The sequence below is a fragment of the Egretta garzetta genome, unplaced genomic scaffold (assembly GCF_000687185.1).
Source record: "Egretta garzetta isolate BGI_Z169 unplaced genomic scaffold, ASM68718v1 scaffold204, whole genome shotgun sequence".
Classification (NCBI taxonomy): Eukaryota; Metazoa; Chordata; class Aves; order Pelecaniformes; family Ardeidae; genus Egretta; species Egretta garzetta.
The window spans coordinates 555671-567874 of record NW_009259424.1 but is presented as its reverse complement, the minus strand read 5'-3'; the positions used below and the strand labels follow the sequence as shown (position 1 = coordinate 567874).

General features: G+C 50.4%; 1 protein-coding gene across 2 annotated transcripts in view; it reads left to right on the top strand.

The window, feature by feature from the left end:
• Positions 1-11710, top strand: part of HK1 (hexokinase 1) — a 51579-nt gene extending 39869 nt beyond the window's left edge. Inside the window, exons 11-19 of one of the 2 annotated variants that reach the window (XM_035892560.1) lie at positions 23-183; positions 720-868; positions 975-1094; positions 3464-3559; positions 4562-4661; positions 7043-7226; positions 9374-9529; positions 10249-10482; positions 11312-11710. In XM_035892560.1, the coding sequence (XP_035748453.1) occupies positions 23-183; positions 720-868; positions 975-1094; positions 3464-3559; positions 4562-4661; positions 7043-7226; positions 9374-9529; positions 10249-10482; positions 11312-11456 (1345 nt within the window). In that variant the 3' untranslated portion in view covers positions 11457-11710. The remainder of the gene's footprint in view (positions 1-22; positions 184-719; positions 869-974; positions 1095-3463; positions 3560-4561; positions 4662-7042; positions 7227-9373; positions 9530-10248; positions 10483-11311) is intronic. The other variant, XM_035892559.1, reaches the window with a different exon arrangement.
• The last annotated feature ends 494 nt before the right edge of the window (positions 11711-12204 follow it).

Below are 12204 nucleotides of genomic sequence, written 5' to 3'. Positions count from 1 at the left end.
TGCGGGAACCGCCCCGCCTCAGCGACGAGACGCTGGCCGAGTTCAAGCTTACCCACGAGCAGCTGCTGCAGGTGAAGAAGAGGATGAGGGCAGAGATGGAAGCAGGGCTGAAGAAGAAGACTCACGAGACTGCCAAAGTGAAAATGCTGCCCACCTTCGTCCGTAGCACACCAGATGGGACAGGTAAGAGGCGTGGGCTGCCCAAAATGGGCTCCCAGTGATGGGGTTTGGGTTTGGTTGGGGGGTGAGCAGATCTGGTGCAATGAAAGAGGAAATCCCAGCCCCAGGCAGGGCAGCCTGCACTGCCCTCGTGCTTGCTGCTGGCAGACCAGCCCCACATCCTTGCCCCAGGGTGCGAGCAAGCCAGGGCCCAGAGGGGGGTAAACCACAGAGGGGCTCAGAACCCAAACCCATCCAAACCCTGTCCGCACAACCTGGGCAGTTCTTTGCATTTCAGGGTGGCTGGCCAAATTTCTGCTTTCTCTCAGGGAACAGTTGTGTGGGGGTCCTCTTTTTTTTTTGTTGGTTTAAAACAAAACAAAACTAAAAACCACTATAAAAAGGGCTGGAATAATCAGAGTAGCATCTAAAATCCTCCTTTGATGGAGATCTTCCCAACTGAGGGTTCCCAAGAGGTTTTCTATCAAAAGAGCTTTCTGGGGAAACTTTTTAAGATTTTACTTATGGTTCTTTAAATACACACACATATTCTTTTACAGAGAATGGAGACTTTCTGGCACTTGACCTTGGAGGGACAAACTTTAGAGTTTTGCTGGTGAAAATCCGCAGCGGTAAGAGGAGAACAGTTGAGATGCACAACAAGATCTATGCCATTCCTATAGAGGTGATGCAGGGAACAGGAGAAGAGGTGAGTATTTGTGTTTCTCTCCTGCAGCACTGCTACTTTTAAAATACCTTCTTAAGAGCGTGTAACACGTACAACTTCAAATGCATGGCTGCTTTTCTCTTTAAAGCTGTTTGATCACATCGTTACCTGCATTTCTGACTTCCTGGATTATATGGGAATAAAAGGCGCACGTCTTCCTCTTGGCTTCACGTTTTCCTTCCCTTGCAAGCAGACCAGTCTGGACGCTGTAAGTTCCTTGGTATCGTCTGAATCTGCTTTTGTGCTTATGCCAGGCCTGATTTTCTCAGCCTTCGTATCATCTACGTGACTCTTACAGGGAGGTTGTACAAGGGGAGGGTTCATGCTCTGACCCTGACCAGTACAGCTGCTCCTATAAATAGTTCCTTTAAAGGTAGTAATGCAAGTGCTGCTCAGCCCATGGCTGTGACAGATAAGAGCATTTAAATTTTCCATGGTGGCAGTATCCCTTTTTTAAGGTATCATGTTTTTTCCAATGGTATAAACCTGCTGGACTGGGATACTTCCTGGGTTTTGCGAGCAGTAAGCAAAAGTCCACCCCTGCTGCCAGCTTCCCAGCTGATCTGGTCACCCTGGATGGAGCGGATGGACCAGGGCCTGCTTGGCTGTGTCACCCTGCGGGTGACAGCGTAGCCTGCAGTGTGTCCCTGTCGGGTCTACCCTTTTTCTGTTTGCTTTCATGTTTAACTTCTTCACAGCCACGTAATTCCACCAGCTCTGCTGGTGCAGCTGTTAATAATTTCCTGTCTACTTAGTGCTTTTTTTTGAAGACAGACATATTTTCTGTCACACTTCTTTTTTTTGAGTTCATTGCATTGCTCTGGAAATTTGGAGACCAAGTATGATGAGTAGTTTTCAACACAAATTCCACATATATAAAGAGATATTCCTTTTCATAGAGACTCCTCAGTATAAACTCACACTGAAGCATTTGAAATATCAATGATACTGTTTCCCATAACACCCTCATAAGGAAGCTCACGAAGTATGGCTTGGATGAGTGGACAGTGAGGTGGATTCGGAACTGGCTGAATGACAGGGCCCAGAGAGTCCTGATCGGCGGGGCAGAGTCCAGTTGGAGGCCGGTAGCTAGCGGAGTTCCCCAGGGCTCGGTACTCGGCCCGGTCTTGTTCAACTTGTTCATCAATGACCTGGACGAGGGGATAGAGTGTACCCTCAGCAAGTTCGCTGATGACACAAAACTGGGAGGAGTGGCTGATACGCCGGAAGGCTGTGCTGCCATTCAGCGGGACCTGGACAGGCTGGAGAGCTGGGCAAAGAGGAACTTGATGAAGTTCAACAAGAGCAAGTGTCGAGTGCTGCACCTGGGGAGGTCGAACCCCATGCACCATTACAGGCTGGGGGATGACCTGCTAGATAGCAGCTCTGCTGAGAGGGACCTGGGAGTCCTGGTGGACAATAAGCTGACCATGAGCCAGCAATGTGCCCTTGTTGCCAAGAAGGCCAATGGTATCCTGGGGTGTATTAAGAGGAGTGTGGCCAGCAGGTCGAGGGAGGTTCTCCTCCCCCTCTACTCTGCCCTGGTGAGACCCCACCTGGAGTACTGTGTCCAGTTCTGGGCTCCCCAGTTCAAGAAAGACGAGGAACTCCTAGAAAGAGTCCAGAGGAGAGCAACTAGGATGATAAAGGGACTGGAGCATCTCCCCTATGAGGAAAGGCTGAGAGAGTTGGGCTTGTTCAGCCTGAAGAAGAGAAGACTGAGAGGGGATCTCATCAACGCATACAAATATCTTAAGGGCGGAAGTCAAGAGGACGGAAGCAGTCTGTTTGCAGTGGTGTCCAGCGACAGGACTAGGGGCAATGGATGCAAACTGAAACACGAGAGGTTTCAGTTGAATATGAGGAAGAACTTCTTCACTCTGAGGGTGGCAGAGCACTGGAACAGGCTGCCCAGGGAGGGTGTGGAGTCTCCTTCTCTGGAGATATTCAAAGCCCGCCTGGATGAAGTCCTGTGTAGCATGCTCTAGGTGAGCCTGCTTTAGCAGGGGGGTTGGACTAGATGATCTCCTGAGGTCCCTTCCAACCCTTACGATTCTGTGATTCTGTGATTCTGTGAAGCGTACAGAATAACATTTGAGTCTTAGTGAAAGTGAGAGGAATATTCATATATAAGGAAGGAGGAGATAGGCAGTGGTGTTAGGAGCAGCATTCAAATGTCCAGCTTTAAAGTGCTACATCTTGCTGATGAGAGGAGGCTTGGTCAAGCCAGGGAGACTTTGGAGCATGACTGAGAGAGAAGATGGGTTGCTTAGCGAGACGTAGCACCCGTGTTGGTGAATACTGGAGAACCTCATCCGTGAACTGAGGGCTTCTACGAGTCTGTGTAACGACTGGCCATGAATATTCATGGCCATTTGCTGGGACCGTGGGGTCGGAGCCGTGGTGTGCCTGTGCGAAGCGTTGTGATTTTGTGCCTTTCCGGGCTGGGGAGGTGAGCAAACGTAGGGAAGTTATCAGATAGAAAAGCTCAATGATCATCCCTTAGAGGATTGTAAGATCTTTGGGGCAGCCTCTAGTGCACCAGGAAACTTGATAACCTATTTTCTTTCTTTTTAGGGTATCCTTCTCAATTGGACAAAAGGCTTCAAAGCTACAGACTGCGAGGGAGAAGATGTGGTATATTTGCTTAGAGAAGGAATTAAAAGAAGAGAGGTGATTTTTTTTTTTCTTTTCTTTTGGTTTTGATTTCTTTTTCTCCTCTTACTTCTCCCTCCCCTCCAGGCTTGACAGACCTCGTGGGCCAGGCTGGTTCCCTCTCGCAGGGTTTGTGTGCCTTGAAGAAATGGGCTGTGCCTCCTGCCCTGCACAGAGGGTGTTTGCCTTGCAGCAGGTCCAGATGCAGCAGCCCCCGACACCGTGTGGCCATGCTGGCTCTGATGCTGGCGTGTAGCCCGGCCGCCGCATTAGGATGGTCTAGAAGGGTGTGCAGTGGACATGGGACCAAATGGAAATTGCTCCTCAAAATGAGCCATGCAGGGAATTTTGTTTCATTGCTTATTTTTGTACCCCAGAGAGTTCTAACTTGTTAAATTTGGCAGAACTTTCAAGGTTTCTTTCAAAACCTGTGGCAATTTTCACTGCATCAGAGCGTGGAGAAGGCAGAAGTTTTCAATGTAGTGATTGCAGGAACCCCCCTCAGTGCACCCTAAATGACAGTTTTCCTCCCCTCCCAACCCTTGTTCTTGAAAAAGCCTCAAGCAGCTTAGCTGAGCCTTTCTAGGAAGGGAAGAAAAATAGCTTGAGGAGAACATTAATTTCAGCAGAGTTTTATCAGCAAGTGAGAAGAAGATCTTAAAAACCTTTGCTACTGGATTTGCTACCGCACTGCTGTGGTATGGAATGGCAATTGCCCTCTACCACGTGCCTATATACAAGGTCTGTACTTAAATATATCTAAGCCAAAGAGAACAGCCAGGAATTAGGAATATACTTTCTTCTGAAGACATAGTCTATTGTAGGCAGAGCATGCGAGGAGCCTTTGCTACCTGCTAATAGATTAAGTTCCTACTTCTGCATGCGTAAAATGAGCCTGGTACTTTTGGTTGTTTGCTTCCAGTGTGCTTTGACAGAGTTCCCAGTGGTGTGCTCCTTTCATCTCCCCTCTGGTGTGAGGCGTTGCCAGGGTTCTCACTGTTTTATTTCTCTCTTCCAAAGGAGTTTGACTTGGATGTGGTGGCTGTGGTGAATGACACAGTGGGCACAATGATGACTTGCGCCTATGAAGACCCAAACTGTGAAATCGGGCTCATTGTGGGTAAGTGTTAGAGCCGCTTTTTATTTGGCACTTTTTATTAAACTGCGCGTCGATAACATCCCTCTGTATTCCCGTGGAGACATCCCTGTGGTTAACTGAAAATACTAGCTAGGGTGTCCAGGAGTGAAAGATTTTGAGATCAACAGCTATCCCTTCAGAAGCAAGCTGCATGAAGGAATTAAGAGCAAAATTCAGCAGCCAGCTTAGTCCTGTGCATGATCAGTGGAGATAAGCACAGGCTGAAAAGCTGAACAAATCCTGCCCGTTTTAACAGGGAAAGCAAGCAGCGCTGCTCGGGAAGCCAGCAAACGTGGGCTCGGGTAGCCTCACCAGCTCCCGTTAGTTTAGCCCGTAAGAGTTTCCCTGCCGGCATATTCAGGTAGCCCACAGCTTCCCTTGGGCATGTAGTGTCTCAGAATAAACTTGTAAAGCAGAGCCACAATTCCCAAATGGCATGTGATGGAAAGCTCTGATAGAGAAAGTGCAGCGGCTGACAGCTCCCTTCCCAGCAGCCAGACAGCTGAAATAATTCCACGGGCGACTGCTGGTGCCTTTGCAAATGCCACGCTTGGGGTTGCCTGTGGCACGAGGCGGCGTGAGTTCCCAAAGCTCTCCAGGGAAAATGAGCTTTCAGTGGGAGAGATGGGGAGGAGGCACCCGCAAGCTTGAAGAACGCTTTCAGTTGCGAGGAGGTTTTGCCACTGATTTCTCCTCCAGACAGTTGGAAAATGTCCGGGATGAGTCAGCACGGTGCAGCGTGGGTAGGAAGCCGTGTCTGCGCAGCTCCGTCAGCGGCGGTGCGTTTCCAGGGACAGAGTTCCCTGCAGGAAGGACGGCGTGTCCTTGGGGTGCCGAGAGTGTCCTCTGAGGCCCGGCAGCCACCCTGCCCTCCCCGGCGCAGGGAGGGGCTGAACTTTGCTGCTGTTGCTTCTTGGGGAAAAATATTATTGCAAGGGCGAGTTCACGTCACACTGGTGTCCTGTCTCTGCCCAGTGCCACCTCTCCTGCCCAGGAGAGCCGATGCTTTGAGACTCCACTGCTGAATACTTTGGAAACTGCCAGGTCTCTGCTTTTCATCTGCTGGCAACAGGAATTCATCTAAAAGCCTGTCAGTCTAGCAGTCTGTATTTAATAGAATCATAGAATAGAATCATAGAATCACTTTGGCTGGAAAAGACTTTTAAGATCATCGAATCCAACCTTTAACCTAACCCTGCCATCCCACCACTAAACCATGTCCCTAAGCACCTCATCTATCCTTCAATACCTCCAGGGCTGGGGACTCGACCACCTCCCTGGGCAGCCCATTCCAGAGCCTGACAAGCCTTTTGGTGAAGAAAATAGATATCCACATATTCAGGCAGCCCTTACTTAGCTCGTTCTGAATGACGAGACTTGGCCTTGGGAGGTTGGCCAGTGCCGACAGTCTGTAACTGGGTTTGGTCTGGTTTGGTCCTGCAAATCTGGGTCTCAGTCTGCAAGCCCAGACTTTTCCCTCCAAACGCTGTGCTGTGGCTCAGCTCTTCTGGAAGCAGGGGAGTACCGTGGGAGGATCTATTTTTGCTCAGACTTTATTGATATGGTACCCTAAAAAAATGGCAAAGGAAACCAGACTTGCTGATATAGCTGGTGCGGAATCTGCGGTGCGAGGTTACACGAGAGTTTGGCAGGCAGCTTCAGGAAAACTTTTGCCCCAGGTTAGTAGCAAAAGCTGCCTCTTTGCTAATAAAGCTTTGCTCCCTAAGGCCTCTGTGTACATGGAGCACTTTGTAATTGCCACACTCCTTAGGGTCCCCTTTAAGCAGAATGGGATATGGCGTCATTTCAAGATGGAAGTAACCTTCCTGCCAGAGAAACTATTGAAGCAATTTGCATCAGAACTGAAAAATACACTGCAATTAACTGGTAAAGCCCCTGGGCTTTTCTTTGCCTGATGCCTCAGAACTTGCAGAGGTTTTAAGTTCAGCAGATTTCCCCCTGAATTTTGTGGGTCCGTGGGCTCTGTGGAAGGTGGTTCCTAACTTCAGCATCCAGTGGGTTGCTTGCTGTGGTTTTGGGTTCAGAAGCACAGGAGGGTTGGTGTGCCAAAAGAGCCACACTGCTGCTCCATCCTGTAGCATGGGACCCTCAGCCCAGCTGGCCTGGGCCAGCCTGTTCTTCTCCAAGCCCCCCTGAGCGGCATGCCACAGCAGGAATATTCTCCCTCAATTCAGGATGATGGAAGAGCAGGGGATTTTTTGGTGACGTTTCACGTGAAGATTTGACTTCATCATTCAGAAAAAGCGCATTCAGGGTCCCCCCGAAGGTTTTGTTAGGGCTGTTGTGCTTGTTCCAGTGTTTTGTTCCAAACAAAGGATAATTTCAGTATTTTCTTCTTTCAGGAACTGGCAGCAATGCCTGTTACATGGAAGAGATGAGAAACATAGAGATGGTGGATGGTGAGCAAGGACGGATGTGCGTGAACACGGAGTGGGGAGCGTTCGGGGATAATGGATGCCTGGACGATATCAGGACAATATATGACAAAGCAGTTGATGACTATTCACTAAATGCTGGAAAGCAAAGGTACTGCCGGATAAATGGCGTGCTAAGTATAAGCCAGGCTGCCTTAAATGCTTTTAAGAGAGAATGTAATTTCTCCCAGTCGGGGAAGGGAGAGGTTAAGAGTAAAAAGTGACTGCAGCCCTGCTATCCTGTGGGATCTCCCTCTGCTGTGCTTTTCCTGGTCCCTGCTTTTTTGCAGCTTATTTGCTGCCAGAGGACCACGGCAGGGTTTTTGGTGAGAACGTCAAGAGTCTTGAAATTACTAAGAGACCCTTTTTCTCATCCCACATGGTACTGAGGGGGTTGAGATGGCTTGTCATTCTTTTGCCCTTGGTCTCAGTTTAATCTCTTTTAGCTGAAGTCTCTTTGTAGAAGGCTCTGCCTCTAGAAACCCCCAGCCTAGACCAGCCAGCACGATGGGAGCTTGGAGCTGCTCGCTGTAAAGGAGTCAGGAGCTTTCTAGCAGTTGCAGCCAGCTCTTACTTTCAGGCATCATTTTCTGGATGAAATACGTCTATGTTGGAGGACCTGCCTTTCTTGGCCCTGGAGGTTGGATCCCATTCTGGGGGTCCAGCTCTTGTTTGGGCAAGTGCTTCTCTGCCCCCTTCAAGAGAGAGCTGATGAGGAGCTGCACCCAGCACCGATCAAACTGGGCTGGGACTGCTGCATGCCCAGGCTACAATTTTTCATCATTTCTCTGCATCAAGGCTTTGATGCCAGGAGCTTTTAAAAAGATTCTGTGACTAGAGTCAGCCTGAAATCTGGAATCAGTCAGACCAGAACCTGCCTGAAAACCTGGGGGATGCAGACAAGTTGGCAGGTTCCTTGGAAAGCTCTTTAGAAGTTAGGGCTTGAACAGACCCAGGGAGGCAGACACTGAGCGAGCCTGATGCAGCGGCGGAGTTGGCATGGACTAAGCAGCCAAAGGCAGTAGCGGAGGCTGCCAGGGGCAATAATTTATTCCGGAGAGAGTTAGGCACTCAAGAGGGAGGACGCTTGCTGGGTACAAGCCTGAGAGAGCTCGTGGTATTAAATGGACGGCATGGCCTGCTTCCAGCAGGATGGTGCACTGGGCTCCGCTCCGTCCAGGGCAGAAACCCTGCTGTCGAGCTTCGGGAGGTGAAACAGAGGAGGCGTTCAGGTCTCATTGGGAAGGGCACAGCTCACGGACCCCAGCATGCTCCATTCAGACTGGAATGATGCTCCTGGAGCATCAACTGGAGAGGGAGGAGAACAAAGCAGACTCCTGCCCTCCTCAGCACAGGGCTGCCCTGTAACCAGTACCAGTACCATTGTACCTCTACCAGTGCCGAGCATTGCTCCTGGACGGCTCCTTGTCGTGTGCCCCTGGGAAGAGGTTTGCAGGTGGAAGATATTCCCCCTCTCTAGCCTGGGGGCATGCCTGCAAGTGGGAGACTCGGGTCCTGTGTGCAAAGTGATGGGCAAGAGGGGTTCAAGACAGCTTGGTTCCTCCCTGTGGTTTTTGGACTGCTGGTTCCCTACTGGAAACCAGGTGCTGGAATTAACTGAAAAGCATAAATCAACCCTATACCCCCAGCTTGCTACTTTACAGGTCAGTGGTCCTGTGAATATGCTGGACACACCTTTTTGCATCTTTTATCTTTCACAGGGTTTTGCAGCACAGGACTCCCTTAAAAACACTGCGCTCGCAGTGACTGTACCTTGTGGTTTTCCTGTAATTTCGCTGTGTGGAGCCACTGAGGTTTTTCTGTTGAAGGTCTCAGCCGTGCTTCAGGGGGGCTCCCAAATGTTGTGCAGCGGAGATAAGTTTTCCCTGGGGTCCGCTCGGGGCTGTCACAGCAAATTTGGCTTTCATCTGGGCACCGTTCTGCTCTCTGGCGACAGGTTTTCATTTCTTCCATTGGGGAGAAAATACCAGCCGTCATTAACAACAGCCTGGCTGGGGGAACATGGTAGCGAGGAGTAGGTGAAGGGTTTGTAGATAGGCTCACGAGGCTTCCCACTGAGTCTTCTTGCTTTTTCTTGCCCAATTTTTCTAGTAAAGGGCCGTTCTGTGTAAATCAGGCTGCGTATTTCATGTCCCCCGTGTGCATGGGCAGGACGCCCGGCTGACAACGCAGCTGCGATGCGGCCGTTGCAGATGTGAGCAGCGTCCCTCTGAGCCCTGCCACCGCCTTTCCTTGCAGGTACGAGAAGATGATCAGTGGGATGTACCTGGGGGAAATAGTCCGCAATATTTTGATCGACTTCACCAAACGGGGGTTCCTGTTCAGAGGCCAGATTTCGGAGACGCTGAAGACCAGGCATATCTTTGAAACCAAGTTCCTTTCTCAGATTGAGAGGTAAGAGCTCTCCACGGGAGGCTGTTTTGGGTGAAATAGTGTGGTAACGCTCGTCCGGTGGCACTGCTGGGAGGGGAGGGACAGCTGGAGAGCATGGCTTAGTTCTCCAGAGATAATTTTGGTTTCAGTAAGAGCCTGCGCCTGTGCAAAGGGACTCTTTACAACATCATCTGAATTTCTAGCAGTGCTCGCTGCTAAATCACGGGAAGGGCTGTCAAGGATTCCCTCGCTGTATCATTTTATTTGCTTGCTTGGAAATCAAGACGTTTTCCCGTGCTCCTTGTGTGTGTCTAGCTGTACTCATTGAACTGAATGAACACTAGCTGAATGAGCACTTCTTTACTCGATATTTTTGTGTCTTTATTGCTCAGACTCTGTATTTTAAAGTAATCTCAAAACCTCTTGAGTCTTTATGGGGGGAAAATCTCCAAGTTGGTCATTAAAAATATTTTCCTGAAATGGCCTTTGGTAAGAAAAGAGAAGGGGAGGCAACGCAGAGCTGGTCTCAGAGCCTCCCTTGCTGCCTGCGCCCCTCTCCTGCGCTGCAGGATGGTGCTGGGGTGAATGAATTTGCCTTCCCCGAGCTCTCTTGCGCTGGCAGGAAAGTCTGCTGCCCGCTGCAGGTTCTTGGAGGCGGCTGTCAACGCGGTGGGGTTTGTGGCCGTGGCTTGACTGAGGGGAAAGCTTGAATTTAACACCGTGCTCGTCTGCTTCTGCAGTGACAGGTTAGCCTTGCTGCAGGTGCGAGCCATCCTCCAGCAGCTGGGGCTCAACAGCACCTGCGACGACAGCATCATTGTCAAGACCGTGTGCGGAGCCGTGTCGAGGCGGGCAGCTCAGTTGTGCGGCGCCGGCATGGCTGCGGTCGTAGATAAAATTAGGGAGAACAGAGGATTAGAGCACCTGGAGATAACAGTTGGTGTGGATGGGACTCTGTACAAACTACATCCACAGTGAGTATTCGCCCTCTTGGCGTTTGTTTGCCTGCGGTCTCTGGCGCGCTGCTCGTACATCCTTTCTCTTTGACGCACCAAACCGGTGTCTCTCGCTTGTTAGGATAAAAGCCAGGGAAAAGAAGTCTTAATGGGGGGTGGTCAGGGCTTTCTAAAGGGCAACGAGAGGATGAAGAAGGACTTGTGAAGGATTCTTGGGGCAGTGACAAGCTGAAGGGGCCGCAGCTTGCCAAACAAGTTGGAAGCTGCACAGCAAGGGAAGGATCTCTTGGCTACGCGGAGGCAGTGACGGGGCAGTGCTGAAATTTGGAGGATGTTTCTGTTCAGCATGCAGAGGAGACGGGCTGCTGCGAAGCAATGGCAGGCGAGGGCAGGAGCCTGAAAGAGCTGGCGGCAGGCGGAGGAGGGGACTAGCGCCCGTCTCTGGTGTGCACGGCGGGAGACGAGTGGGAAGGAGATGGCTGCTCGTGGTCCCTTCTCTCCCCTTTGCTGTGGCACAAGCAATCCGGGTTAACCCCATGCAGGCAGAGAGGCAGGGGTGGGATGCAAGTGCTTTTTTCCTTTAACTCCCACTGCTCCCTGTCTTCATGCCCAGCCTGGTTTCCAGCATTTTCGTTCTTTCCCCACTGAAAAGGGGGAGCACCTCAAAGGCCCGTGGCAGCGCTACCCTCTGCAGACGCGGTGCTCAGGGCCAGGGTTTAGTGGTGGGATGGCAGGGTTAGGGGAACGGTTGGGCTTGGGGAGCTTAAAGGGCTTTTCCAACCTAAACGATTCTGTGATTCTATGCTGTGGGACCTCCCTCACCCGCTGCCGTTGTTCCCTTTTGCAGCTTTTCGAGGATCATGCACCAAACAGTCAAGGACCTGGCACCCAACTGCGACGTGACCTTCCTGCTGTCAGAGGACGGCAGCGGGAAAGGGGCAGCGCTCATCACAGCGGTGGGATGCAGGCTTCGCGATGCCGAGCAGAACTGAACTCCACAATCCTGGCCCCGATTCTGTCTTGTGAGCACTTTCTCATAAAGCAGCGACTGCATAGTCAGAACTGGTAAAAACCCAGAACTCACTGCTTTATCGGGGGGAGAAAAAAAAACAAACAAACAACTAATGACATAAAAAATAGGATACAAGATAGAATGTGTGCTGTTAATAATATCTCCTGTTTCTGGACCCCAATCTGCATGTTTCTTATTCACCTTGTTGGTACCTTCCCCGTCTGTAGGTCATGGAAAAATCAGTCTATAATTTCTGCAGCTGTCAAAAATCAGTTGTTGTCTGAGACGAAATTGCCCCCAAGTGATGTGCGTTGAGAGCTACCATTGCATCGTACCAAACGTGTTCTTTGCAGCATCCCTGTTAAGCACACTGCCAGCACGCTGACCACCAGACCTGGGTGTTGATGCTTTTATCGAAGGGGAAGCAACAGTTCCCTCCTGCATATCTACCTGCTGTTGTTTCGTACAAAGTGATCGTGGAAACATTATGGTGTGTCAGCACTGTGCACACACGTAACTCTGTAGTGGGACTTGGCGACGCAACTTACTTGCTTCCTTGATGCCTGTTTTGTCATGGTAAAAGTAAACGCCCTTGTCCCACAGATCCGGTTCCACTGGTATTTCCCATTGCTTCTGTGAATAGTGTTGTGTTACTGGGCGAAATCTGTCACGTTTTGGCAAGAAATCCCTGAAGAGTAAAACAAAGCGGTTGGTGATTGGGGTAATCC